Source organism: Cnephaeus nilssonii, assembly GCF_951640355.1.
Source record: "Cnephaeus nilssonii genome assembly, chromosome: 14".
Classification (NCBI taxonomy): domain Eukaryota; kingdom Metazoa; phylum Chordata; class Mammalia; order Chiroptera; family Vespertilionidae; genus Cnephaeus; species Cnephaeus nilssonii.
The window spans coordinates 70,772,162-70,799,236 of NC_137085.1; the positions used below are offsets into that span (position 1 = coordinate 70,772,162).

A 27,075-nucleotide genomic window follows, 5' to 3' on the forward strand; every position below is an offset into this window, starting at 1 on the left:
CGCAGTGTTCTGCCCATATGCTGTACTCGGCTCCCTCCGAAGGCCCATGGGCAAGGTTGCTGCCTGGGCTTGGACGTTCAGTTTGGGTTACAGATGGCAAAGCCTACTGATCAAAGAGGGATTTTGCCCGTGACTCAAACTAATGGACCACTTACCTTGCTCTCCCCATCTAGGTTCACGATATACCCGAGCATGGGCTGAAATTGTACATCAGATTTTAGGGCCTACCCTTCATGTAAAGGGGAATCTTGTAGACTGCAAGTCTGAAGATCAGAGAGAGGCCAAGGGCAGTCCTTCCTTCTCCAGGGTTAGAGTCCCATCCACATTGTAAGCTCAGTCAAGTCCTCTCCGGAGGCCATCTCAGTGTCACTCAATTTGGCCTGTCGGCAGACACGCAGTTTATGAGAGAAGAAATTCAGATGTCTAACAGACAGATGGAAAAGTATTCATCTTCACTAGCATTTAAAGAAATACCCAAGATTAGCTTTTTAATCCCTCAATTTGGCAAATGGCAAGAAGGAAAATTATGTTGCCTGGTTTAGGCAACTCCAGTCACGGCCTCAGACAAGGGTCACAAACCTGGAATAGCCTTCCGCAGCTCCCGGTGCTGTGTGACAGGTGGAGATGGGCAGAGCCTCGCTCCCGCCGTCCTACTTCGAGGAATTGAAAGCTCCGAGTTTATTTTAAGGAAATGGATTAAGAACCTGTTCAAAGAAATGTATACAGAGGTTGTAGCATTGTTTGAATGTAAAAATTTGGAAACAACCTAAGTACAGATGGTCTCCAGCTTATGATGGTGCAAAAGCGATACACATTCAGTAGAAACTATACTTTGAATTTTTAATTGTGATCTTTTCCTTAGCTAGCAATACGTAATATGATACTGTCTCATGATGCTGGGCAGCAGTAGTGTGATGATTTTGCCCTACTGTAGGCGAGTGTGTGTGTTCTGAGCATGTCCTGTAGGCCTGGCTAAGCTATGTTATTCAGTGGGTCAGATATATTTAAGTACATTTTCGACTTAGGATTTTTTTCAACTTACAATGGTTTTATCAGGATGTAACCCCAACATAAGTTGAGGAGCATGTGTATTTTATTAAGGATTTAAATAAATTGTTATATCTGAATGACAGATTTTTATGGTATAGTTAAAGGTGATATTAAATATCATATAATTGCCCTATAAAGATGTTTGTGGTCTATGGCTGAGTGAGAAAAGCAATTTACAGAACAATGTGAAGTTTATAAAGTATCATATGATTGCCCTGTAAAGATGTTTGTGGTCTATTGCTGAGTAAGAATGCAACTTACAGAACAATGTGAAGTCTGATCGATTTTGTTAAGAAATTCAAATACATTTTAAAATCATGTTCAATGAAACCGCAACCATAATACAGATTGACTTTTCTTTTTGTTCACCTGCATTTTTTAACATTTCTACAATGACCATCTACTTCTCAGTGTAATATTTTTAAAGTTATCACCACCTACCAAGATGTAGTTCAACAACAAGCTTGATACCTGCTAGGATTCCCTAGGAAGGAGAGGGGGCGGGGCTGGGGTGAGAGGAAGGGGTGCAGCTTGGATTGACTTGTGTGAGTATGGAGTTGTCCATCTAAAGTTAAACATGAGCCACTTCACTGCGTTGGTGGATAATGGAGGACACATTTTGGGGAGCAAGGTGGGTTTATCTAAGAAGTAATAGTCACAGGTTTACTTTTAAAGAAATCCTCATCAGACATTATTAAAGAAAGAACCACATATTGTAGTTCCAGAAATGTTGTGGACTGTTTTATCTTCTTTTCAAAGGACATATCTGTCAAATTCTCATTTTATAGAGACCACTAGTAGCCCTGCGCACGAATCTGTGTGCCAGTAGCTCTCTGCGGGGCCTGGCCACTCTGCGCCCGCTGCCCAGAGGCCCACCCGCGGCTGGGCGCAGAATGCTTGCCTCGGCACCGTGGCAACGAAGCAAGTATCCGCCAGGCCGCTCACGCTGCCCACTCTCAGCGGCTGCCACCCCGGGACTGGGAGGCTGAGAGGACTGGGCGCCACCATCATGTGGCTATGGGAGCTGCCATCTTTGTGATGGAGTGACGGTTAATTTGCATATTATCCTTTTATTAGATAGGATGCCTTCCTGTGTGAAATATCCTCTGAAGATATTTATGTGAAAACTGAAAATGGCTGCTTCAGCTCTTTTAAACTAGTAAATAGTAAATGAACCCATGCTTATGGAAAATAGAATCTGGGTTATATTCAGCAGTGTATAACATAAAAAGTTAAAGCCCCTCCCCCTTATGCAATGTATTCTTCTACCTAGGGATAATCAATGTTAACTTTAATCTTTCTTTTTTGTATGCATTTTCAATACAGTGGTATATGTGTGTGAATGAATATATACTAAGAATCTTGAAGGTTTTTAAACTTAAACTTGATTCTAGTATTTATATATATATATCTTTTCTGTAACTTTTTTTATTTCACTTACTATCACTAAGTGTGAGTCTGGGCTCACATGTCTTATGTTGAATCTGAGTAAGGAGTTGTATGTTTGATGTTTTATTGATAAAGTTGATTTGCCCTTATTCTTGGGAATAAACTGTTCACTCAGGACAGACTGTCAAAACTTAACCATAAGCTGTTTTCCCAAAGCTTAGCTATCCGTCAGTTCTCTGGAATTCTGAACCCCATGGAAGGTTCAGTAAATGATTATAGAACTAAAAGTGCCAGAGGACTGTGATATGCCTAACTAAGTAGTACACTTTCCAACTCTACTTCTAAAGGACTTTAAGTTTTTCCCTGCAGGAAATCTTTATTTCATTGGAGGGAAAATCAGTGCTAATTCTTCCATATTCCTGTGACCCCAGGCAGTCACTGTCCTCAGGGCCTGGCTTTCCTCATCAGGGGAATCTTTGCAGAAGACAACATTCTCTGATTCCCACTCACACGTCCTTATCATCTGAAGTCACAAATCCCTAGGGTGGGTGGTGGGTTAATGCCTGTCCACATATGCACAGGAGAAGGTGCCTCTGTAGGTCAAAGAGTCAGTTGGATGCAAGACTGGATGTAGTTGGGGAGGAACCCCAGCTCTGGACTCTCTCCACCTTTTTGCTGGGAGCATGGCTCATTTGTTAAACATCTCAGATCTGCCTCCCTGTGCCTAATATTTAATATTTTCCATGATTTAACTTAAAAATTCGGTGTTTGACACTCTCTTCCCCATATCCACTCGTCCAGGCACAAAATGCACCTGTGATGATCGTGATATTTTATCCGTCACCTAGCTGGTGTTTCAGGAAGGCTTAGCTTTGAAAGACATTGTTTCTCGACCAGTTGTCAATTGTCTTGACTTTCGAAGGTGAACTAGTTATGGCGAAGGGCTTGCGACGCAGTCATGTGTCTCTTTTTGGATTCCTTTCATGGAAGAACCGTTCGCCTGTCCCACGTGACTGTCTGGTCAAGCGGCCCAGCATTCTGAAGGCAAGTGTTCAGGAAGGACAGGTCCTGAATGAGCTCCGACCTCAGAGCTGAAAAGATGCCATTTCCTCAGCTCTCCTTTCCTCTTCCTGTTTCCTTTTTCCCCTTTCCCTCCAGGCAGTGCCATCTCATTCTGCGGAGCAGGAGAGGCGGCAGCCCAAACATAGTTCCATGCCTACTAACGCTTCCCCTTCCAAAAGGATAGGGTAACACTCCGCCCTCTCCTAAAAAATTCACATGGACTCTCTCTTTTACTAGATTGAATGGGGAGAAGGTAAAACGGAAAAATGTAGGACAAAGCAGAGCAGAGGAGGATGGGAGATAAGAAAAGAAAAGGAGTGAAACCGGATCGGTGCTCAGTGTGAATGTGGAAAGTAGGCAGGGCTCCCTGGCCAGTTGGTAGGGTTCCTAGACAAAACCCCAATCCTGGGACAATTTGGGAGTCAGCAGGAGCACGGTATTCCTCAGGTTTGGGATGGGGTAGGATTCTGGGCAGGGAGGAGACCGAGGGGCACTGGATTCCGCTCTGGATCTGGCGGTTCCCAAGCGAAGGTCTTTCCCCTCCTAGCCTCCTTGGAATGCTGCTGTGTTGGCTTTCTCTCGGGCTTGCTAAGCACTGGGAATCCTGTACGGGGATTTGAGACAAGGGTCACAGAATGAGGGGGACCTTGGAGTGGCTCTGATTTCCAGAGCTCTCCAGGCTCGTGTGGAGGGGTGGTTTCCCAGCTTCCAAGCAAATCCATTTTGGGGGATTGCCAAAACACAGCTGCTGCTCTTTCCCCCGACTGGGGCTCAGTCAAGGGTGGCGGGGACAGGTAACAATGGCTGCGCAGACCAAGGCGCTGGGTGATCCCTGAAAGGAAGTGAAGGGACTCCAGGCGGGCAAAACAAAGTCCTGCCATTTCAGCTGCTAGTTTTCGGGGCGGGAAAGTTCAGTCTGGGGCAGAAGCATCGTGACAGATCAAAGGGATAGCAGCATGACTGCCTTTTTAGATTCTCCAGATCTCGTCAGTGGCATGGTTAACCCGTTTCTGAGCCCACAGGTTTGTAAACTTCTCCTGGAGACAAGCTAGCCTGTTTCTCCTATGTATCCATGTGGTTTTATCCCGCCTGTCGGGCTCCTCTTTTAATGGGGATAAATGGCAAGTCTCTTGAATTTATGTTCCTCTTCATCTTAAATGCGCTCTCTCCTCAAACACTAAAGCCACAGTCTCTCCTTGGCACCCGGAGTTCAGTAGTATTTTTTCTCCCCCCTGAGATTCCCATTCACAGCCATTTTCTCTGCCTTTTGCCTCTTCAGCTTTTGCTCCATCCACTTCTCTTCCATTTCAGCTGCCCGCCGTCCAGTGCCCGCCAGGCTCCATCTCACCTTCACCCGAGTTTCCTGCCGGACGTTTCTCTGCCTGGTTACCCTACCGTTCCTCCTGGCCAGTGCACCTGTCAGTTCAGGTTGGGACACAGGTCACAGACGGACCAACAGTCCAATAGGGCCCACAGGCGTGTTTGGTTGGCCATCATGGGGCACAGCCACACAGTAGTTTACAAAACGTCACGTACCAACATGTATAAGTCAAGCGAGTGCATGTAAAAATCCAGGTGGCCAGCCTTCCTACCTCAGACCTTGGCTGGAGCCAAAAGGCTGCCGCCCCTGAGACGGGCACACACTGCCCAGGCTGCCAGTGCCTCTGCTGCCCGCTCTGTGTAGGTTCCCTGCCTGGGCCGTGTAGGCATTTTGGTTGTGACCCCCTCTCTCCTTTGAGCATGGCCCTCCTTTCTTCATACACTTACACACCTTTCCTGGTACATCGCTGCCTCCTGAATTAAGTGTAAGCTCCTACTCCACAGTGTCCACCAGTGATTCTCAAACTGAAAATGTGTCTGAAACATTTGGGAGATTAAAGACTGATTCCTGCTACACCCCCACCCCCACTCCCAGTCAATTATGATTTGGTATATCACGGGGGGATACTCAGAAATACTCATTTTTAACAAGAATGATCCCAGGTAATTCTATGCAGATTCTAGGGCACATCTATAATAATAAAAACGTAATATGCTAATTAGACCAGACAGCCGAACAACCTTCCAGATGTTATTCCAGACGTCCTTCCGGATGAAGTCGCCATGGCAGGGGCCAAGGCAGAGGTGGTTAGGGGCAATCAGGCAGGCAGGCAGAGTGGTTAGGAATGAATCAGGCAGGCAGGTGAGCAGTTAGGGGTGATCAGGCAGGCAGGCCAAGTGGTTAGGGGCAATGAGGCAGGCAGGTGAGTGGTTAGGGGCGATGAGGCAGGCAGGAGAGTGGTTAGGGGTGATGACGCAGGCAGGTCAAGTGGTTAGGGGTGATCAGGCAGGCAGGCCAAGTGGTTAGGGGCAATGAGGCAGGCAGGCGAGTGGTTAGGGGCGATGAGGCAGGCAGGAGAGTGGTTAGGGGTGATCAGGCAGGCAGGCTAGCGGTTAGGAGCCAGCAGTCCCAGATTGTGAGAGGGATGTCCCACTGCCAGTTTAGGCCAGATCCCACAGGGATTCCTGCAGGATCTAGCCTAAACCGGCAGTCAGACATCCCCCGAGGGGTCCCGGATTGTGAGAGGGTGCAGGCTGGGCTGAGGGACCGCCCCCACACCCCCATGCACGAATTTCATGCACCGGGCCTCTAGTACTTTTATAAGTACAGTTCCAATATGTTCCATTGCCCCTTGCTAGCCTTTCTTAGTTTCAGTTCCAGAATTCTTAAAGAAGGAAGTGGATTGGCCCAAATTGAGGCAGATACCTTTCCTCCCCCCATGATGGCAGCTCCTACAAAACCCACATGGGACCAGGGCACAGAAGCCGTTCCCAGCAGAGTTGCTGGCACCCTACCCGCTCTTTCCTCCAGCTTCTCTTGCCCCATCAGGTGTCTGGCTTGTCACCCGTGCTGGTGGCCCCAGGAAGGCAGGGGCTGCTTCTCAGCCAGCTGCCTCTTCCCAGAACTAACTAGCACTGGACTTTAAGCACAGTAGATGTACAAAGCCCTATTTCAAAGTTATATGTGTACACAGTTAAAAATGCAAACCATGCAAAGGGGTATATGGTAAGACTGAGTCCTCCTTCCCGACCTAATTTGGGAACCTCTGTCCCTCTTAAAGGAACCAGTCCCTTTTATGTCTTGATGAAGATAGGGACCTGTCTTTGGAGAAAAGGCCCATTTGTAACTTTTTATCTCCACAAAGAGTTGTTTCCTATACATGTTTGTTTGTTTTTTTTTTTGTTTTTTTCATTTTACAGCAATATGTTGATCATTCGTATTAGTCATCTCAAAATTACGTTGAATATTTACTCATTAAAATTTTGGATTAATTAGGGAAATGTTACTATTCTTATCTTAAAATTAAGACTGTTGGGGAATGGATTCATTAAAGGATTTTTTGCCCAAGGGGTAGGAATAGAGAGCAAGTCTCTGTCACCCACCCCAAAGTGTTCTGCTGTAAGTTGTACATATATGATTTGAAATCGCTGTTTATCTGTGTGGAGGCCACAAACAATGTCCTCCCTTGTTCACTGCTTATCCTATATAATAAAGAGGTAATATACAAATTGACCGTCACTACAACACACAAGATGGCAGCCCCCATGTGGACACAAGATGGCCACCACAAGATGGCCTGCAGGGGAGGGCAGTTGGGGGCGATCAGGCCTGCAGGAGAGGGCAGTTGGGGGGAACCAGGCCTGCAGGGGAGGGCAGTTGGGGGGGACCAGGCCTGCAGGGGAGGGCAGTTGGGGGTGACCAGGCTGGCAGGGGAGCAGTTAGGCATCAATCAGGCTGGCAAGGGAGGGCAGTTAGGAGTGACTGGACCAGCAGGGGAGGGCAGTTGGGGTCGGCCAGGCCTGCAGGGGAGGGCAGTTGGGGGCAATTGGACCGGCAGGGGAGGGCAGTTAGGCTGGCAGGGGAGTGGTTAGGGGGTGATCAGGCTGGCAGGCAGAAGTGGTTAGGGGCAATCAGTCAGGCAGGCAGGTGAGTGGTTGGGAGCCAGCAATCCTGGATTGTGAGAGGGATGTCCCAGATTGGAGAGGGTGCAGGCTGGGCTGAGGGACACACACACACACACACACACACACACACACACACACAGTGCACGAATTTCATGCACCGGGCCTCTAGTAATTTATAAAAAGAGAAATTCTGCCCAGTGCTGGGTAGAGGGTCTCCTGCAAACCTATCATGGAAGTTTGGGCCTTGATGCCACCACAGTGTTACCTTAAAGATTCTCTGCTGTGAACACTCCATTGTTGTCAGATACTAAAATGAGTCAGGAACACTTCTGACCAACACGTCTATCATTTACTTACATTGCTGCAGAGACTTACAACAGAAAGCAGCGGCCTTTAAATCCCCATTTCCAAAGTCCACGTTTTATACAGTTGCATAATATCACCTGCTATAGACCTCTTACCTCCTGTCAAGCAAGTCATGGGTCCAGCTCAAAGGTCTGTTCAAATATACAGGATTTACCATGAGGCACATCCTTCATTTCACTTCTTTCTATTTCTTATCAGTGGGAAAATGTTGGAAAATTGTAGAAAGAAGACAAAAGAAGTTTGGGACTTTATGCTCTCTTCAGAAGTGAATGCTGGGTTTCACAATAGCTTCACAGAAACCCATTTTATTTGCTAAGACATTCTTGTATTCATTTATGTCCCACTCCCTCTCTGAAAAGATAATGAATGATTTCTTGAAGTAAATGTGTACCATAATTGTTATAGAAAGCAAACACTCATCAAAATAAGTGAGGTCCAGCTTTGAGAATAGAAATTAAATGTTCTTGTTCCTTTTCAGGGACACATAGCCATCAGGAACCATGAGCAACCCATTTGCACACCTCGCTGAGCCTTTGGATCCTGCACAACCAGGAAAGAAATTCTTCAATTTGAATAAATTGGACGATACAAGATATGGTAGGTACATGGCTCTATGAAGTAAGTGCTTTGGCAGTAATTGGTATCTCATTTGCATAATAATTATGCTATGTAATTAATTAGCTTTTAGGAGAGTTGAAAAAGGCATAGCAGAGAACAGGTCTTGGATTAAGCTTTATAAACACACACCTTGCATTGTTCATTTTTAAGTAGTAATAATGATGATATCCATGTAGCATTTATATAGCATTTTATAGGGTATAGAGTGTTTGTACATATGTATTATATTACTTAATCTGAGTAACAACTCTAGAGATCATGTTTATAAAGTGCAACAAGTGCTGAGGAATCTGAATTCCCAGAGAGAGTCAATGACATGGTCAAATAACAACTTTGTGGTTATGCAGAATAGGACAAAAACATGTCTTTTTAATTCCAAATCCTGTGCTTTTCTACCTTTATACTCTTGTCTTTTCCAGATAATATTGGGGAATAATTTCACATATCAGGATGGAACATTTCCTTTTTAAATGAGCAAAGTAGTTTTTCTTATGAATTACCATTGTTTTATCCTAGAAATCCCAGTTACCACACTATATGCTGTTTGGGATTTTATCTCCTTGGAGAGATGTATGTTACTATACTTTGGTCTTAATTACAATAATTGTAAAAGAGGTATTTTCTCATTTCTTAGACATTAGTTTTCATGAGAAATATTACTGTGTGTGTGTGTGTGTGTGTGTGTGTGTGTGTGTGTTTTACTTGCTAGCATATAATACATTAAGTATCTACATTGATTTCTTTCATGATGACTTGTGAGGCAACCATTTATTCTGAAAGAATTAACTGTAATATTTTGTTTTTGCCTAGTGTGTGGGTATTTTCTAGTACTGAATTTGTCCTAAATTCATTCAATATCTTCAATACCTTCATATTTTAAACTTTTAAAATCAGTTTACATTTACCCTCTTTTCCTGTTGGAAGAATAGTCTAATGCCTTATATCAACATAGAGGCCAGGTGTACAAAATTCGTGCACAGGTAGGGTCCCTAGGCCTGGCCAGCAATCAGGGCCAATCTGGGCCTTCCAGCTGCCAGCTGGGGCCTTCCTTCATTCTGCGCCACCCTCTGGTGGTCAGTGTACGTCATAGTGAGCGATCAAACTCCTGGTCTCCTGGTCGAACTCCCAAGGGGACACTTTGCATATTAGCCGTTTATATATAGATTATATAGAGATGGGCTTTAAAGATGTATTATGATAAAAAAGTATTATGATTTTTGTTTGTTTTGTTATGCTTTCTCCTTTATCCTAGGACGCTTACCATTTTCTATCAGAGTTCTCCTGGAGGCAGCCATCCGGAACTGTGATCAATTTCTGGTGAAGAAAGATGACATTGAAAATATCCTAAATTGGAATGTCATGCAGCACAAGAACATAGAAGTGCCATTTAAGCCTGCTCGGGTCATCCTGCAGGACTTCACGTGAGCCTAATGTCACTTTGCTCTCTTCTTCTCTGCCTCCCTCGTCAGACTTTAAAGAAAGCTTTAAATAAAAAGCCAACCACAGTGACTATATAATTTATCACCCAATACCCAGACACTTTTGAAAACGAAAGGGAGCTATTGATCCCAGACAGCAAGAGATTGTTTCAGGCAAATGATGGGATGTGTTCCCTCCACCTCTTCCAGTGACAGAGTTCATTGTCTTGGTCTTGAAGACTGCAGTCCTAAACGTACCAGCGAAGGGGGAAAGACATAGGAGTGAAGCTATCTTGGAATCTTTTTCCCCCACGTCCTGCACTCAGGGAGACAAGTTTCAAACAACTGTACTTGAACATTGATGTGCAGTTGAACACTGACGTGCAGTCCCTTGAGGAGTGATAAGGAGTTCACAAGGCCTGACCTATTGCCGTTAAGCCCCAGTTCACATCCTGCTGTTCCCAGAAATCTTTGCTCCCCATCGGCCTCTTTTTTGAGATAGCACTCACTACCTTTCTATTTTTAAATGATATTAATTTACTCCTTCTGGAGGCCCAACTTTATTTTTCTAAAGGGAGATACTCAAATTTTATACTCTAATATAACTGAAAGGAAGGATTCATTTATACATTTGATTTATAACCTATTTCTCTGAATTATATTCATTTCTTTAAGTTTGGTCTGAAGTTGAATCTGTGTTCATATGTTTTCTCTAGGTCTTTGTCAGCCCACCATGTTAATGGGAAACAGTCATGGCAATAAAAGTTCCAGAGTTTTTAAGCACCAGCTTTCCCAAAGTTTCTCTACTTAGACCATGTTGGTTGTTAACCTTAATGCAGTGATAAAACTGCACATAGAGCTACGGCTCAGCCATAGCACTTACTACTTATGTGATTTCTGCTCAAGCAAATGTGGTCAGAAACTTCCACTTTTCTAAGTCATCGTTCGCTCCACTGATGAGAGTTTCATTGCCAATTTTTTGTCAGTGGAGACAAAAGCTAAAAAACTCAATGACACATGCTTGACAGATTTATCTTCTGCTCAATTCCTTCTTTTCTCAGGGGTGTGCCAGCCGTGGTAGACTTTGCTGCGATGCGTGACGCTGTGAAAAAGTTAGGAGGAGATCCAGAGAAAATAAACCCCATCTGCCCTGCTGACCTTGTGATTGATCATTCCATCCAAGTTGATTTCAATAGAAGGTGAGAGATTAAAACAAATACCTGGGCTTTCTGCTCTGTGCAAAATATTGGAGTGTAGGTCTAGTGTGTGTGTGTGTGTGTGTGTGTGTGTGTGTGTGTGTGTAATTAAATAAATGAAGAAAATATTTAAAACGAATATTTAGGGAAACTCAAACTTAATGTGGATTTTGCAGTGAAGCTTTTTATTTGGGAGAGGAGGGTAAATTTTTTAAAATCTTTTTTCTTTTTTTTTTTTTTCCTTTTTTCTGCTTGCTTCTTGGGGTGAGCAGCCTGTGCTTAAATCTAGCTTGAAGTCTGAGTGAAAACCATTCACGTGAATTTCTGCCATGAGAGTTTGTCAATGCAAGTATTTGTTTGACTTTAAGAGTTTGGTTTTTAGGTTTCTTGTTGTTTTTAACCACTGGATCCTTATTCCTTTTTTTTTATTTTTTAATCCCAAGTAACTATTTTATATCTGGCTATCTCCCCCTCTCCGTGTCGGTTTCTGTAGTGCCTATGCCTTTTTTCTCCTTTGTTCTTTCTTCTATTGTTTGTGATACTCCTTTCACGCTTCCTCAAAATTCTTCCAGTAATGCTAACATCTCCGTGGCAGTCAACAGTGAGAGTTTATTTCTTCTACAAGTTGACTGGGAGATCAGCTGATCTAAGCTGAGTGCAGTGGGGCAGCTCTGCTTCGTCCAGCCCTAGCTGGTCAGCTGCTGACACTGCACTGCACATCTGCGGAGCGGCTGGGACAGCACCACCCCCTGTGTGCTTCTGTTAGGGCCCAGGCTGAAGGAGAAAGCGACTCCTCACAGGCTCACGAAGGCAAGCAGGAACCCACAATATACTGAGGCCTAGAGCAGGACTGGCATACGTTCACTTCTAGTCACAAGGACATTAATCAAAGCAAGTTACACAATTAAGTCCAAAGTCATAGACGTAATTGCAAGATTACACAAGGGAGGGCAGCCCGGGCCTGCTAGAAGGCTGGTATCTTAACCTAGAAGTATAGCTAGGTAAAGTTCTTATCAGCTATCAGTGAGGAAAGAAAGAATTATTCTGCATACAATGCTGGGAAAATTAATTATTTGACAGACGTAGCAGTTCATAAGAATTAAAGCATTAATATTAAAAATTAAATCAAAATTTAGAAGAAAATTCAAGAACATATGTGTCAAATATCTTTATGAGAAATACCTTTCTAAATTTTGAAGCAACGAATAAAACAAAAAAGGGGAAATCTGTAGATTTAATGACTTCAAAGTTAACAGGAAATAACTTGAAAAATATTTGCAACAAATATGGCAAGGTGTTAATATTCTTAATATATAAAGGGGGGTGTGGAAGGTGATGTCAGCAGCATGGCATTGTGAGAGGTCCTTCTGATCTCTCCCCTTGAAGTTAGAAGTTGGACAGCTGTAATTCAACAGAGGATTCCCTGCTTAACACACAGACACATCTGAGAGATCCACGCATTGAAGCATCTGAAGGTGGGCGAATCAGAGCTAACGGGAAGAAGGAAGGGGGAGGAACAAAGATAGCGGCCACAGTGGGCACACTCTGCAGTCCTGAGGAGTAGAGGGGTAGAGTCAACATCCCTGCCTGAGTGGCCAGCCCATATGACAGCTGAACCCAGTAATGGGCAGGCACAAAACAGTGGCAGCAGCTGTGGATCAGCAGCTGCCATTACCAGGCACTAAACAAAGCCATAGAGCCTCCCTCCCTCCCTCCCAGCGCGTGCCTTCCCTCATTCCCAAAGCTCACATCTGCCCCCAGCAAAAGCTCTAGCAGCAAGTGTCGGTTACAGAGCACAGTATCTGCAGCCCTGAGAACTGGAGAAGCAGAAACATTCCTCCCTGAGCAGTAGGCACACTCTGTGGCTAATCCCAGTGACGAGTAGAAATATAGAAGTCTGGCATTAGAGGTGTGGCAGCTGCTGTTAGTGGGAGGAGAACAAAGCCATACATGCATGACTTGGCCTCTCCCAGCCCATCCCGTCCCAGCCCATTGCAGCTGAGCCCAGCAGAGGCTTAGACAGTACAGCACGGCCAGCAGCATCTAGTTGCAGAATGCAGTGCTGGGATTCCACCAGCTTGGAGCACCATTGCCCACCACATTTACCCCTTGAGGGTGGTGCCCTGAGACCCAGGTGGCCTGGTGAGGGGACACCCACCTCCCCAGGGAATACAGGGCATTTTCCACTGCCCTGCAGGGAGCTGAGAAGCCAGAGCAGTTCAAGATAAAATAAAAACATGCCTCAGTGCCCCCTACTGGAAACCAAAAGAAAGACCTCTTCCTATCAACCTGCTGATAGAGATGCGCTAAACACTCTTAAAAAGGCAGATTTCATTCCCATAAATGCCTCGACAGAGAAACAACCCATCCAATACCATGAATAACCAGGGTACCAAGGCAGCTCAGAAAGGTAATGAAAAATCTCCAGAAAATAAACATAGGGAAATGTGTGACTTAGAGAATTCTAGATTGCAGTTGTGAAAAAAAACTCAGTGAGATACAAGAAAACTCAGGCAGTTTAATGAACTCAGAAATAAAATCCATGAACCAAAGAGATTGAAATTTTAAAAAAGAACCAAATAGAAATTTTGGAACTGAAGAGCTAAATAAAAGAGATGAAGAATGAACTAATGAGCTTAGGAAAAAGAGCTGAGGAAACATTAGTGATTTTGAAGATAGGAATCTAGAAATGGCACAGATGGAAGAATAAAGAGATTTTGGGGAAAAATAAAAATGGAAGAACTCTAGAGAACTATTGGACTCCATCAGAAAGAGCAATGTAAGAATAGTGGGTATGCCAGAGGGAGAAGAGAAGGAGAAGGGAACAGAGAGCCTATTCAAACAAATAGAGAGAACTTCCCAAACCTATGGGAAGATGGATCCTCAAATCCAAGAAGCTAACAAAACACCTAAGTATCTCAATCCAAAAAGGCCTTCTCCAAGGCAAATATTAAAACTGTCAAAAATTAATGACAAAGAAATAATTCTCATGGCAGCCAGAGAAAAGAAGATAATAAACTATAAAGAAAATCTTATTAAAGTATAGGATTTTTCAGCAAAAACCCTACAAGTTAGGAGAGAGTGCAATAAAATAGTCAAAATATTGAAAGAGAGAAATTGCCAGGCAAGAATAATATATCCAACAAAGTTGTCCTTTAGATATGAAGAAGAAATAAAGACTTTTCCATACACAGGAGCTGAGGGAATTTATCACCACAAGTCCTGCATTACAGGAAATACTGAAGGAGGTTACCTGAAACAGACATGTCTAAGATGATTCATGGACAGACACAAACAGAAAATGGCAATCCTTTATTTAGAATAGAATATTATACCCTTAAATGTAGTGTAAAGATTAAAAGAGGTAAAAACATTTTTTAAAAAGAAAAGACATAGCTACTGCAATTTGGAAATGCCCTCACAGCATGAGAAGATAATTTGTGACAACAAAAATATAAAAGGAGGGGGGTAAAGGTCTGAATTTGCACAGGGAACTAGAGATAAGATGCAACCAGAAGCAAAATGACTGCTGCCTATATGAAACTTTCTATTACATAAACCTAATGGTTACAGCGACAACAAAAATCTAACATAAAAACCAGGAAAACATTATAGAATGCCACCAAACTAAAATAACAGACAGCAGCCCCAGTGAAAAACAATAGAGACACAGAGCTACCCAAAAGCAAAAGGTTTAAATGGCTATAGGAAATACTCAGACATCAATAATCACCCTAAATGGAAATGCTCTGAATTCATCAGTAAAAAGGCACAGAGTGGCAATTGGATCAAAAAACAAAGTCCAACCATATGCTGCCTTCAAGAGATACATCTAAGCTACAAAGACAAAGATAGGCTCAATGTGAAAAGGTAAAAAATGATAGTCCAAGCAAATGGCATCCGAAGAAAAGCAGGTGCAGCCATCCTATCAAAGAGTGATATGAAAATTGACCATCACTCCAACACACAAAATGGCTGCCCCATGTGGTCAAAGATGGCTGCCCCCATGTGGACACAAGATGGCTGCCACAAGATGGCCAGCAAGGGAGGGCAGTTGGGAGGGACCAGGCCAGCAGGTGAGAGCAGATGGGAGGGACCAGGCCTGCAGAGGAGGGCAGGTAGGGGCAAACAGGCTGGCAGGGGAGCAGTTAGGCATCAATCAGGCTGGCAGGGGAGTGGTTAGGGGGTGATCAGGCTGGCAGGCAGAAGTGGTTAGGGGCAATCAGGAAGGCAGGCAGGCGAGCACTTGGGGGCCAGCAGTCCTGGATTGTGAGAGGAATGTCCGACTGTTCAATTCCCAGTCAGGGCACACACCTGGATTGCTGTCTTGGTTGCCACCTGGGGGCATGCAGGCAACCAGGCTTTCAGGGAAGGGCAGTTATTGTCACAACCCACAGGTTGAGAACCGCTAGCAGGGTCACCTAAGACCATCGGAAAACACAGATATTTACATTACGATTCATAACAGTAGCAAAATTACAGTTATGAAGTAGCAACGAAAATAATTTTATGGTTGGGGGTCACTACAACATGAGGAACTGTATTAAAGGGTCGCGGCATTAGAAAGGTTGAGAACCACTGTACTAAACAATGACTGGGTCAAAGAAGAAATAAAAGGAGAGATCAAAAGACACATAGACAAATGAGAGTAACAGTATGACATATCAAAACTTTAGGGATATAGCAAAAGTGGGGAAAAGAGGGAAGTTTATATCATTACAGGCCTATCTTAAGAAAAAAGAGAAATTCCAAGTAAACAACCTAATATCTATAATAGTAAAAGCATAATATGCTAATTAGACCGGACAGCCGAACACCTTCTGGATGAAGCCAGGGCTGCAAGAGCAGAGGCAAGTCACCGCGGTTGCGAGGGCCAAGCTCCTTGCATGAATTTCATGCATTGGGCCTCTAGTTTCAACATAAAGATCTAGGAAAAGAAAAACAAACAAAGCCCAAAGTCAGCAGAAGGAAGGGAATAATAGAAATTAGAGCAGAATTAAATGAAATAGGAAAGAAAAAGACAATAGAAAAATTAATGCAAGAGCTAGTTTTTAAAAAGATTAATAAAATTGACAAACTGGCTAGACTAAGGGAAAAAAAAGGAGAAATAGACAAAATCAGACATGAAAGAAGAGAAGTTACGGTGGACACCACAGAAATACAAAGGACCATACAGGAATAGTATGGAAGACTACATGCTACCAAATTTAATAACCTAGAAAAAATTGAAAAGTTCTTAGAAATATATAACCTTTTTATACTGAATCATAAAGATCTGGAAAATCTGTCCAGATGGTGTTGATCAGTAGTTGAGCATTGACCCATGAATCAGGAGGTCACTGTTCAATTCCTGGTCAGGGCACATGCCCGGGTTGTGGCTAAATCCCCGGTAGGGGACATGCAGGAAGCAGCCAATCAGTGATTCTCATCATTGATGTTTCTATCTCACTCTCACTCTCCCCCTCTGAAATTAATAAAAAATATTTTTTTAAAAAAGAACTGGAAAATCTAAATAGACCAATAAATAGTAAGGAAATTAAAACTATCAAAAACCTCCAAAGACATAAAATCCCAGGACTGGGTGGCTTCACTAGTGAATTCTATTCAAACATTCAAAAAAGTTGGAGGAGATGCAATACTTCCTAACTCATTTTTATGAGGCTAATACTACCCTGATACCAAAACCTGACAGGGATAACAACAAAAAAAAGGAAATCTACAGACCAATATCTCTGATCAATACAGATGCAAAAATCTTAACTGAAATACTAGCCAATCAAATACAACAATACATTAAAAAATAATACATCATGATCAAGAGGGATTCTTTCCAGAGGCACAGTGACAGTTCAACATAGCGAATTGATTAAAGTGGTACATCACATTCACAAAAGGAAATCAATATACTCAAGCTTATAAACATTATTAATTATAAAGGTGTAATGAAGGAGACATTTTTATGCACTGCTGATAACACTGTAATTTAGAAATGATGAAAACAGTATGTATCAAGATCCTTAAAAACTGTGATAACCTTTGTCCTGGAATTTCCAAGCTTAACTGGTACAGATACAGAAAAAAGCTTAATGACTTAATAGTGTTCATTAAAGCATTATTTATAATAATGAAAATGTAGAAGCGTTCTAAATATACAATAAAAGGGAATGATTTATTAAATTATTGTATGTCCTTAAAGTAAATTATAAGATAACTTTTACAGTTATACTTATAATGTGCTACGTAACACTTGGAACCTGCTTATGTCACACAGCTCCATGAGCCAGGTGTAAATTGCATATATAGAATTATCTCAGCTAGATGAAAAGTTATGCAGAGATTAAAATATTAGAAAGTGAGGTGCAGTTACTTATAGGATCGTAATTGCTTTTTATTTTTGCAATAAGAAGCTATTATTTTATAATGAAATATTTAAGAATATGAAACAATCCATTCAAAGGGAAAAAGGAAACCGTTACTTGCTTCTTTGGGGATTTAAGCAAGTTCTGTACAGCCTCAAGAGAAATGTAGAAACTGGTCATTCTCCAGTTGGTGTTGCCAATATGCAGACCAAATAAATCCAAGATAAAGAGAAATCTGCTTTGTAACTGACGGTTCTTGGAACAAACAGACTGGATGCTTGCCAGCTCTTCCTTTCCTTTGGACTCTAAGCCCATCCTTAGGCAACATGTCTCTCCCCCTTCTCCTCCTCTTACATCACAGGAGCTCAATTTAATGTGTGATTTCAAAGGAAGTGTTAAAAATACATACACAAAATATCCTATTTGAGATTAATGATGTTTTCCTGAAGTCCAACTTTAGAAGCCATAAAAAGTGGCCTCACAAAATCATGGCCAACTTGATCTTTCTTGGAAACTCTCATTGTGGATGGATTTACCTCATTTTGCTGGCCTGGTGGAGACAGAATTGCAATTATTTTAATGTCTGAAGTCTTTTCTTACTTCTCACCATTCTTAGAGCTCCTGACTTAAGCAATTAATTATTTTTGGTTATCACCAAGTTCCGTGTGATTTTTTTAACTTTTTAAACCTTGACATCATCAACTCTGATTTTAATTTTTTATTGGCATTTCCGTTTACACTGTAGTACAAAAATCCTATATAATAAAGAGGTAATATGCAAATTGACCATCACGCCAACATACAGTATGGCCACCCCCATGTGGTCAAAGATGGCTGCCCCCATGTGGACACAAGATGGCTGCCACAAGATGGCCGGCAGGAGAGGGCATTTGGGAGGGACCAGGCCTGCAGGGGAGGGCAGTTTGGGGGGACCAGGCCTGCAGGGGAGGACAGTTGGGGGGTGACAGGCCGGCAGGGGAAGGCAGTTAGGGATGACTGAGCTGGCAGAGGAGGGCAGTTGGGGGCAACGAGGACTGCAGGGGAGGACAGTTGGGGGGGGACCCAGGCCTACAGTGGAGGGCAGTTGGGGGGACCATCCCTGCAGGGGAGAGCAGTTGGGAGGAACCAGGCCTGCAGGGGAGGACAGTTGTGGGGGATCAGCCCTGCATGGGAGTGCAGTTCGGGGGGACCAGGCCTGCAGGGGAGGGCAGTTGGGGGTAACCAGGCCAGCAGTGGAGGGCAGTTAGGGGCAACCAGGCCTGCAGGGGAGGGCAGTTGGGAGGGACAAGGCCTGAAGGGCAGGGCAGTTGGGGGGGACCAGACCTGCAGAGAAGGGTAGTTGGGGGTGGCCAGGCCAGCAGGGGAGGGCAGTTAGGGACAACCAGGCCTGCAGGGGAGGGCAGTTGGGGGGAACCAGGCTTGCAGGTGAGGGCAGTTGGGAGTGACCAGGCCAGCTGGGGAGGGCAGTTAGGAGTGACCAGGCCAGCAGGGGAGGGCAGTTAAGGGCGGCCAGGCCTGCAGGGGAGGGCAATTAGGGGCAATCGGGCCATCAGGGGAGCAGTTAGGTGTCAATCAGGCTGGCAGTGGAGTGGTTAGGGGAAATCAGGCAGGCAGGCAGGTAAGCAGTTGGGAGCAAGCAGCCCTTGATTGTGAGAGGGATGTCCAGATTGGAGAGGGTGCAGGCTGGGCTGAGGGAGACCCCCTCTCCCCCCCCTCCCATGCACAAATTTAGTGCACCGGGCATCTAGTATTTTTAAAAAACAGCAAATCTAAGGTGAACTTTGATTCTAAATTGATACCCAAATCTAGCAGATCTGTTTTGTTTTGTTTTTGTAATTAAACAGAACATTTCTGTTAGAAGTGTTTTCATTGGTGTTGTTTTGTTTTATTGCTTGAGTTTGGTTTTGCAATTTGACCTCCTAGTCTCTTTCCTCATGTTTGTAAGGAATCGAATGGGATATGTCTCAATCTTTGTGGAACTGTGTGCTGTGGGGGTATTTCCAGCTGTTTTCAGAAATGAAGTAGAAAAATGGGGTAGAGGTGGTAGGGTGGTAAGTTTTCTCAGTTAAATACTTCCAGGCTCTTTGCCTGGTTTGAATAATATTAATTCACCTCACATCATCTTTAGGCATTGAGGATCTAACTAAGACATTATTGTAAGGTTTTAAAAAGTTATCTCAGAAATAACCATTTTTAAAATTCCAACAAGAATATCGTAACAATTTCTGACCAGATTTTGTGAGTGTGAAAACTTATCTTCACTGTTTGTGAATTTCTAGAATACCATCTATAATAATAAAAGCGTAATATGCTAATTAGACGACATCCTTCCGGACGACCTTCCAGATCACCTTCTGGACGAAGCCGGGGCTGTGAGGGAAGCCAGGGTCCTGGGTGCCAGAGGGAAGCCGGTGCCGGCAGCCAGGGGTAGAAAGGCCTACTCTTGCACGAATTTCGGGCATCGGGGTCTCTAGTTTAATATAATCCTCAGAAACTTTGAAGGCCATCCAAATCTGAATTCAAATTCTGTAACTAACGAGGAATTTCCTCTTTAATCTGTAAGGCCACCACATTCAGAGACCTTATTAAAAGCTCACTAAGATTGGGTAAATTTAGGATCATTCTGAGTGGTTCAAAAATCTGAATTCTAGGTCTGTTTATTCGTGTAAATAGAACTAAGTTCCTTGAGCCAAGGTTAGCACAATTGATGTTTTGTTTTCATGAGTAAATAAGGTTTTACCTGGAATTAATATATCATGAAATAGCCTAAGCATTTCTGACTTCCCTTGTCCTATAAATGTGGTGTTTATCTCAAACTGACCTTCCCAGCATTCTCTGGGGTGAATGTTCTGCTCCATCCCTGCTTCTGCTGTGAGGAGCTCTGACACGCTCAGGTGCTGCAGATGGGAGGACAAAGCTAATGACGGAGTTAGGTCACAGGTGTTCAGAGAGCAGAAGTGATGGGGTGCCAGAGGCAGGGGGCGGCCATGTTTCAGAATGATGTTCCAAGGTGTGTGTTGTTTTTCTTAGGTAAACCCATTTAACAGCCCTACTATGTATCAGTATTTGTTCAAGAAACAGGTTAGCTTAGAAGAGGAGATTAGTAAACACACAACTTTAATGCAGTTAGCAAGTGTAGCTGGGGCAGGTCATCCTGACTTGGGCTGACAGAGGTCCTTTAAGCAGTGTCCTAGTCGGGTCCTGCAGGGTGATTATCACAGAGAGAAGAGCCAGGAAAGGCATTCTACTCTGAAAGAGGGAGTGTGCAAAGGCGCGAGGACAGGGGTTGGGGAGAAGGTGCGGGCTCCGGTGTGTGTGAAGCTGGAAATTTGCACCGCAGGTTAGGAGAGGGCTCACAAAGGAAGGCTGAGGACAGATTGAAGTATTTTTTCAAAGCACAAAATTTGTATATTCAAAAGATGGGAAGCCATTGGCAGATTCAAGATGAGCATGATCTATTTTAGGAAACATTCTGATGACGTTACAAGAGATATATTGACTAGGCTGACGGAGAAACCAGTGAGGAGGCTATTTCTGGAATACAGACTTTGGTAGCCATAGCTGCTAAGTGACAGGACAGGAGGGCGTTAGCACAGACAGACGAGGACGAGATTTAGGGAAAAGGCCAAGCGTTAGGGTTTGTGCATTAAGTCTGTATTCCTGACACAGGTGCCCCAGATACGGTGGGCATGTGGGTCCGGACCTGAAGAGAAGGTGGGCATTGGAAGGACGGAGCCCTGGGTGTGCTAGTGAGAAGGGGATGAGTACCCTGGGGAGTAGCTGCCCGGCCAGCAGCGGTCCTGCCTTGTTGCACTGAACTGGGCCTCCTGTCTCCATTGCCTCCTCTGCCTTTCTCTAACACACACACCTTCACAGGCATTCATCCCTCTGTCAGCAGTCAGCAAACTTCTGTCCTGCCTTTCTCCAACACACACACCTTCACAGGCATTCATCCCTCTGTCAGCAATCAGCAAACTTCTGTCAAGGGCAGTAGTTCAGGCTTTGCTGGCCACATAACTGTCTCTGCTCACATTTTTTTCCCAACCTTTAAAAATGTAAAAATGATTTTTTGCTTGAAGGCCAAACACACAAGTGTTGGACTGCGTTTGGCCTCTGGGCTGTGGTTTGTGGACCCCGAGGTAAGGCTCTCCAGGGATTCATTCCATTAAAGCCACCAACACTGTTCTTGGAGGATATTCACATCAAGAGGAAAAGGGGGGGGGGGGGGGGTGAGGTAACTGAATGTGGTTTTTGTAGAGTAAATAAGTACCTCCAGTTCTTTTCTTCCCAAAGAGTGCCTGCCCGTTTGTATCAGGTTGACTCCCCTCCCCTTCAGACTACATCGATGACATTTCCTCTGGACGGCATTTCGGAGCCCAGTCTGAGCGCTCACGGCATGGCGGGTGTATTCCCTGGATCACAACACTGCTGGTCACTCCTGTCAGCACCTGGTTGAGTGCTGTCTCGGCCCGGGCTCTGAGCTCCCAGTGGCGGTGCACGTGCTGCTTTTGCATTTTGTGTTCCGTGCGGCACGAGGTGGGCTCTGCAGAGCACCAACAAGTGAAGGAAAGGGCGGAGGAGGAGTGTGGGGGTTAAAGTAGAGGCCCCAGGACCATCAGACCTGGTTCAGCTCTGTGACTTGCATGCATCTGACCTTGGACGAATTACCTAAACTTCCTGTGCCTCAGCTTCCTCTTCTTCACGTCGGGGTGACAGTAGTATCTGTGCCAAGCGATTGAGTTCACACTTGGCACCGGGGACATAATCCTAGACTTTAGCTCCTGCTCTTACTGTGCTGGCTGTGGTCATTCCCACGACCACCGTGACCGCTCCTGTTTCCGCAGCAGCAGCTACGGGAAGGCAGCACGGCTTAGGGGTTTAGAGCATCAGTACTCTCGGGTTTGAGTTCCAGTTCCACCCTTTACCTGCTGTGTGGTCCGGAGCAAGCTTTTACCCTCCCTATGTCTCAGTTTCCTCTTGAAAAATGTGGATATTAGTTGGGCCCAACTCAAAGGGTCATTATAGAGACTAAATGAGAAAAATAAAACGTTTAGGATAGTTTTATTTTCATGTCATGAGGTTGTGGATGGGAAGGGAGTAGAGAAGGGCTGGCTCCTGGGAATGTCAGTAAGTGTTAACTCTTAATGAAGTCATCCTTGGGTCTTAGCTACTAATTTTACTACCCTTTCCCATGTTCCCGCAATCCAGGATATACAGTGTATGAGCGCCCCCTGTGTGCTGAACCTGCAAAGTTGCAAAGATGAGTTACACTACTTAGACTCAACACAATGAAGTTTGATTACAAAAATCCTGGGAAAGTTCTTGATGCCCTGAGTGGCCGGTGTCATTCCCGAAGGACTGAGTGACTTTGAATAAACCTCGGCATGTAGTCTGGGCTTTACAGACATTCTTGGGTGGCCCCATCCTCTTCACGGACCTCGTTCGAGAGAGAAGAGATTATGGTTCTGTAAATGCCTGCCCCTCCCGGCACCGGTTGCTCCCTGTCTCCCAACATAAACGGATGGAAATGCCAGCCCAGCCATGGCTCAGCCCAGACAGGAGTTGTCAGGAGGTTGTGGATGAGCAGGGAGTAGAGAAACAAGGGTTCTTTAACTGTCTAAGCTGCTGGTGTCATCAGAAATGCCTTGAGTCTGCCTATGGGTCGCACATTGTGATTGAATTAGTTTAAACTTAAATTCACTTAACATTTTCTACCCACCATGTTTAAAGGGATTGTAGGAATCACTTTAATCAAATCATTATTCTTTTTACTTTTGCTGATTACCTTTCCTTTCCCATGTGAATGAATGTATAGTACTACCCAGCGGGCCTGCAGATAAAATTACCATTTTGTTTATTCATTTCCAATAAATTTGACAAGTAACATTCTAACTCTTAAATTTTATACATTTGGTTTTTCTCTCTGACAGGGTAGACAGTTTACAGAAGAATCAAGACCTGGAATTTGAAAGGAATCGAGAACGATTTGAATTTTTAAAGGTATGGGCAGAGTTTGGTCCAGGTTGATCCTTTCCGAATGTGGGTACGAGGGAGAGGCGCCCGGAGCTGGGCTGTACGTGTGGGTGGCATCGAAGCAGAAGCTGTGAGCGCCTCGGGCATTCAGCGTGTTCTCCCATTTTTCAATCCTAGTGGGGCTCTCAGGCTTTTCGCAACATGCGGATCATCCCGCCCGGCTCGGGGATCATCCACCAGGTGAATCTGGAGTATTTGGCCAGAGTGGTATTCGATCAGGATGGATATTACTACCCAGACAGCCTTGTGGGCACGGACTCGCACACGACCATGATTGACGGTTTGGGCGTTCTCGGGTGGGGTGAGTGTCCTTCCGTGTGCTCTGTACTGTAGCTGTGCGTTAGTTTATGTGGGTGCCATTGCTCCCAGGAGCATGGGTTTGTGTGACCACAAGAATCGGAGAGGCATTTGTGTCTGCTTTGTTGGCTGCTGTATTCCCAGTGCCCAGAAAAATGCCTCCTGCCTTTGTTTGGAAGCGTGAACCGGAATAGGGGTCAGGGTCCTTTAGAATAAGTGTGGGTGTGTTGCAAGTGGAGGTTCCTGAACCCCCCATCCACTTGGTGTGGAATCAAAGGGATTTTGATACAGGTGTTTGGGGAACCACACTTGGAGTAACGCTCATTAAGAAGTCTGTGGAGGGAGATAGGGAGAAGGTCATTGCTCCTTTTAGAAGCATAACTCTGTACTAGTAACTAGTAATGTTGTAACTGGGTTTATTGCCTGTTAATGACTCTGAATTCTGCCTGGGGATATGGTGAGAAGTAATGAAACATTGTTTTAACATGCCACTCCTTGCAGGTGTGGGTGGCATCGAAGCAGAAGCTGTCATGCTGGGTCAGCCAATCAGCATGGTGCTTCCCCAGGTGATTGGCTACAGGCTGATGGGAAATCCCCACCCTCTGGTCACATCCACTGACATCGTGCTCACCATCACCAAGGTAACAGACGCTGCCTCTTCTGTGGTCTTGGAGAGTCACAGAAAGGTCGAGAACCACTGAGATAGGGGAACCAGACTGGATCTTTTGGTTACATTTGCCTTGTACCTGTGTTTAGGAAATTTGTCCATTATACACTTGAAAATAGCCATTTACTTACTCAAGCCATCAGTTATTTTTTAGCACTTCCAGGCATTTCCAATGATCTCATTGCAGAAAAAGTGTTTCATATTTTTAAGCCCTTTTCTTAATGTTTTTCTTTGTGTTTATGGCATTACTTTTTTTTTGAAGATGGTTTTGACAAAACTTTAGATTTACAGGAGAGTTTATGTAAAGATGATACGGAAAGCTCCTGTTACCTTTCTCCCGGCTCCCCAAATGCTACCTGGCATAACCGTAGTGCATTTATCAAAATAGAGAGGCTGGCATTGTTACGAACGGCACTGAGAGCCAAGCAGAAACTTGGCCGGTGTGTTTACTAGCAGTAAAGTCCCTTTTCTGTTCCAGCTTCCAGTCAGGATACCGTGTTCTATTTAGTTGGCATTAGTTTTCAAGGTTTGTTTTTTAAAGTAACCAAAAACAGGTTGAGCCAACTTATTGTTTCTGTTTATTCATTGCTAGTTTGTAGGAATTGTAAGGTGATGATAAGGTGATAGTTCTGCATTTCAGATGTGGCCTATCCACTCTGACACCTTTCCATTCTGCCGCTCAGCACCTCCGCCAGGTTGGGGTAGTGGGAAAATTTGTCGAGTTCTTCGGGCCAGGAGTGGCCCAGTTGTCCATTGCCGACCGAGCTACGATTGCCAACATGTGTCCAGAGTATGGAGCAACCGCTGCCTTTTTCCCGGTCGATGAAGTTAGTATCAAGTACCTGGTGCAGACAGGTGAGTGGAATCCCCTCAGAAGCAGGGGCCCTTCGTAACGTTTCATAGAGCACAGCGTCGGGCACAGCCTTCTGCTTCCAGCCCGGGAAGGGCACTGGGTCAGATTTGCAGACGTCTTCCTTCTCTCTGTGGAGTCGCAGTAATTGCTGGGGTATCAGCAGATGTGAAGTAGGTAGGGTACAGCCATCAGGAAGAGCTCAGCTTCTCTGGAAGCCTAGGGTTGAGGCCGTGGGAGGTGAGGTGAGGGGGTGGGCAGGCAGGAACCAGATCCACACAGGCTCGGAGGCCACAGTGATCAGTGAGGATTTTATTCCACACGTTCTAGGAAGCCACTGAGTCATACTGAGCAAGAAGGTAACATGAAATAATTTTATTTTCACTACCTCATTCTATGTGACAAAAATAGAGACCTTTTAGTTCCCATATGACTCTTAAAGTTGTAACGAAAGCATTAAGGAGAAAGGAGCGAACTCCAGCGTTCGCATCCATGTCCCGTGTTTACTGCAGTGGCCAGTGTTTCTTTCGCAACCGGAGTAGTGGGCAAAGTAAGAGCCGGGTGCCCATCTCCGAATGGGTCTCATAAGGCCCGTTACTTCCAGCTTCTCCCTGACTTTCCCAAGGAGAGGTTTCCTGGTAGAGTTACGATTGTCATGAAAAGTTTATTTAAAAAAAAAAAAAAAAAGGTTTTTGTTATAAATACAGCCACATCGAAATTGATTAATTGCTACCTCCCTTGATTTCCAAAGGACTTGAAGTGAAAAAGATATAGAAATTAAAGGACAGAATAAATAACTGAGGAGATCAAGCTAAAGAAGAGCAGGGAAGGGATGTCGGGGAGGGGAGCAGGAAGAAAGCTGTAGAACCATCCAGAGCAAAGATTAGTGTCTGAGGCTCAAGGGGGGCCACTTGAGTAGTGACCTGGCACCACATTTGAAGCATCTATTAAATTGAAACAAACATACCCCTTAGAGAAGTGGAACTCTTTCTCACTCCAAAGAGAAATCTCTCCGGCGCATCTTTACGAAGGGATGGCGTGGGATGTAATCAGCATGGGCTCAACAACAGGTCAGGATAAGCACGTTAATGAAGCTCGGACCGTCGGCTTTTGTGAGGCCGGTGCTAGAAGCTGATGACCTTGACAATTCATGTCAAAGAAACAGGCAAACAAAAAATGCTGCTGTGTGGTGGGTCCAAGAATCAGGCTTTCAAACAGTTTTTTTCAGAGACATGGGTGGACTGCATGTCCTTTGGGCATACTTCCTGAGTATTATCTCCTCCAGCCAGGGTCTCGTGATTAAGTGCTGAGCGTTCAGGGTCATATTCATGGTGATGCAGCATTATGAGTTAAGACTTTGGACTTTGGAGTCAAACTCAGGTTCGGATCCTGGTTCTGTCATTTACTGGCTGTATTCCATGGGAAAGTTACTTCATCTTGAGCCACCATTTCCTCATCTGTGAATGAGAATAATAACAGTAGTTGTCTCCTAAGGTCATGATAAAGGATTAGAGATTGAGATAATGCATTCAAGACGTGTAGCACACAGTGCAGGGCACCCAGGAAGTGCTCCTAGCTGGTGACTTGTGGGATCGGGGTGGACTATTACGTTAGCAATAATAATGTGGGATGCTGGGAGTCTGGCCAGGTGAAGACAGAGGCAGGATGTGCCGAGGCCTAGGATGCTCCTAATTGAGGAGCATAAGAAAGAGAAGGGGGAGTGCTTACAGGTACGAGGAGCCTCTCATAGCCTCTTCCTTAGGAACCACAGGTCGGTTAATAGTCCGCAGGGAACAGCAGATCAGCTAGAGTCAGACTAGTGGCC

At 44.5% G+C, this 27,075-nt stretch overlaps 1 protein-coding gene across 1 annotated transcript in view; it reads left to right on the forward strand.

The window, feature by feature from the left end:
• ACO1 (aconitase 1) overlaps positions 1–27,075 on the forward strand; it is a 68,439-nt gene that overhangs the window by 19,950 nt on the left and 21,414 nt on the right. Inside the window, exons 2-8 of the mRNA XM_079791177.1 lie at positions 8,291–8,409; positions 9,683–9,851; positions 10,910–11,047; positions 23,334–23,403; positions 23,554–23,737; positions 24,235–24,374; positions 25,084–25,255. Coding sequence (XP_079647303.1) covers positions 8,313–8,409; positions 9,683–9,851; positions 10,910–11,047; positions 23,334–23,403; positions 23,554–23,737; positions 24,235–24,374; positions 25,084–25,255 — 970 coding nt within the window. The 5' untranslated portion in view covers positions 8,291–8,312. The remainder of the gene's footprint in view (positions 1–8,290; positions 8,410–9,682; positions 9,852–10,909; positions 11,048–23,333; positions 23,404–23,553; positions 23,738–24,234; positions 24,375–25,083; positions 25,256–27,075) is intronic.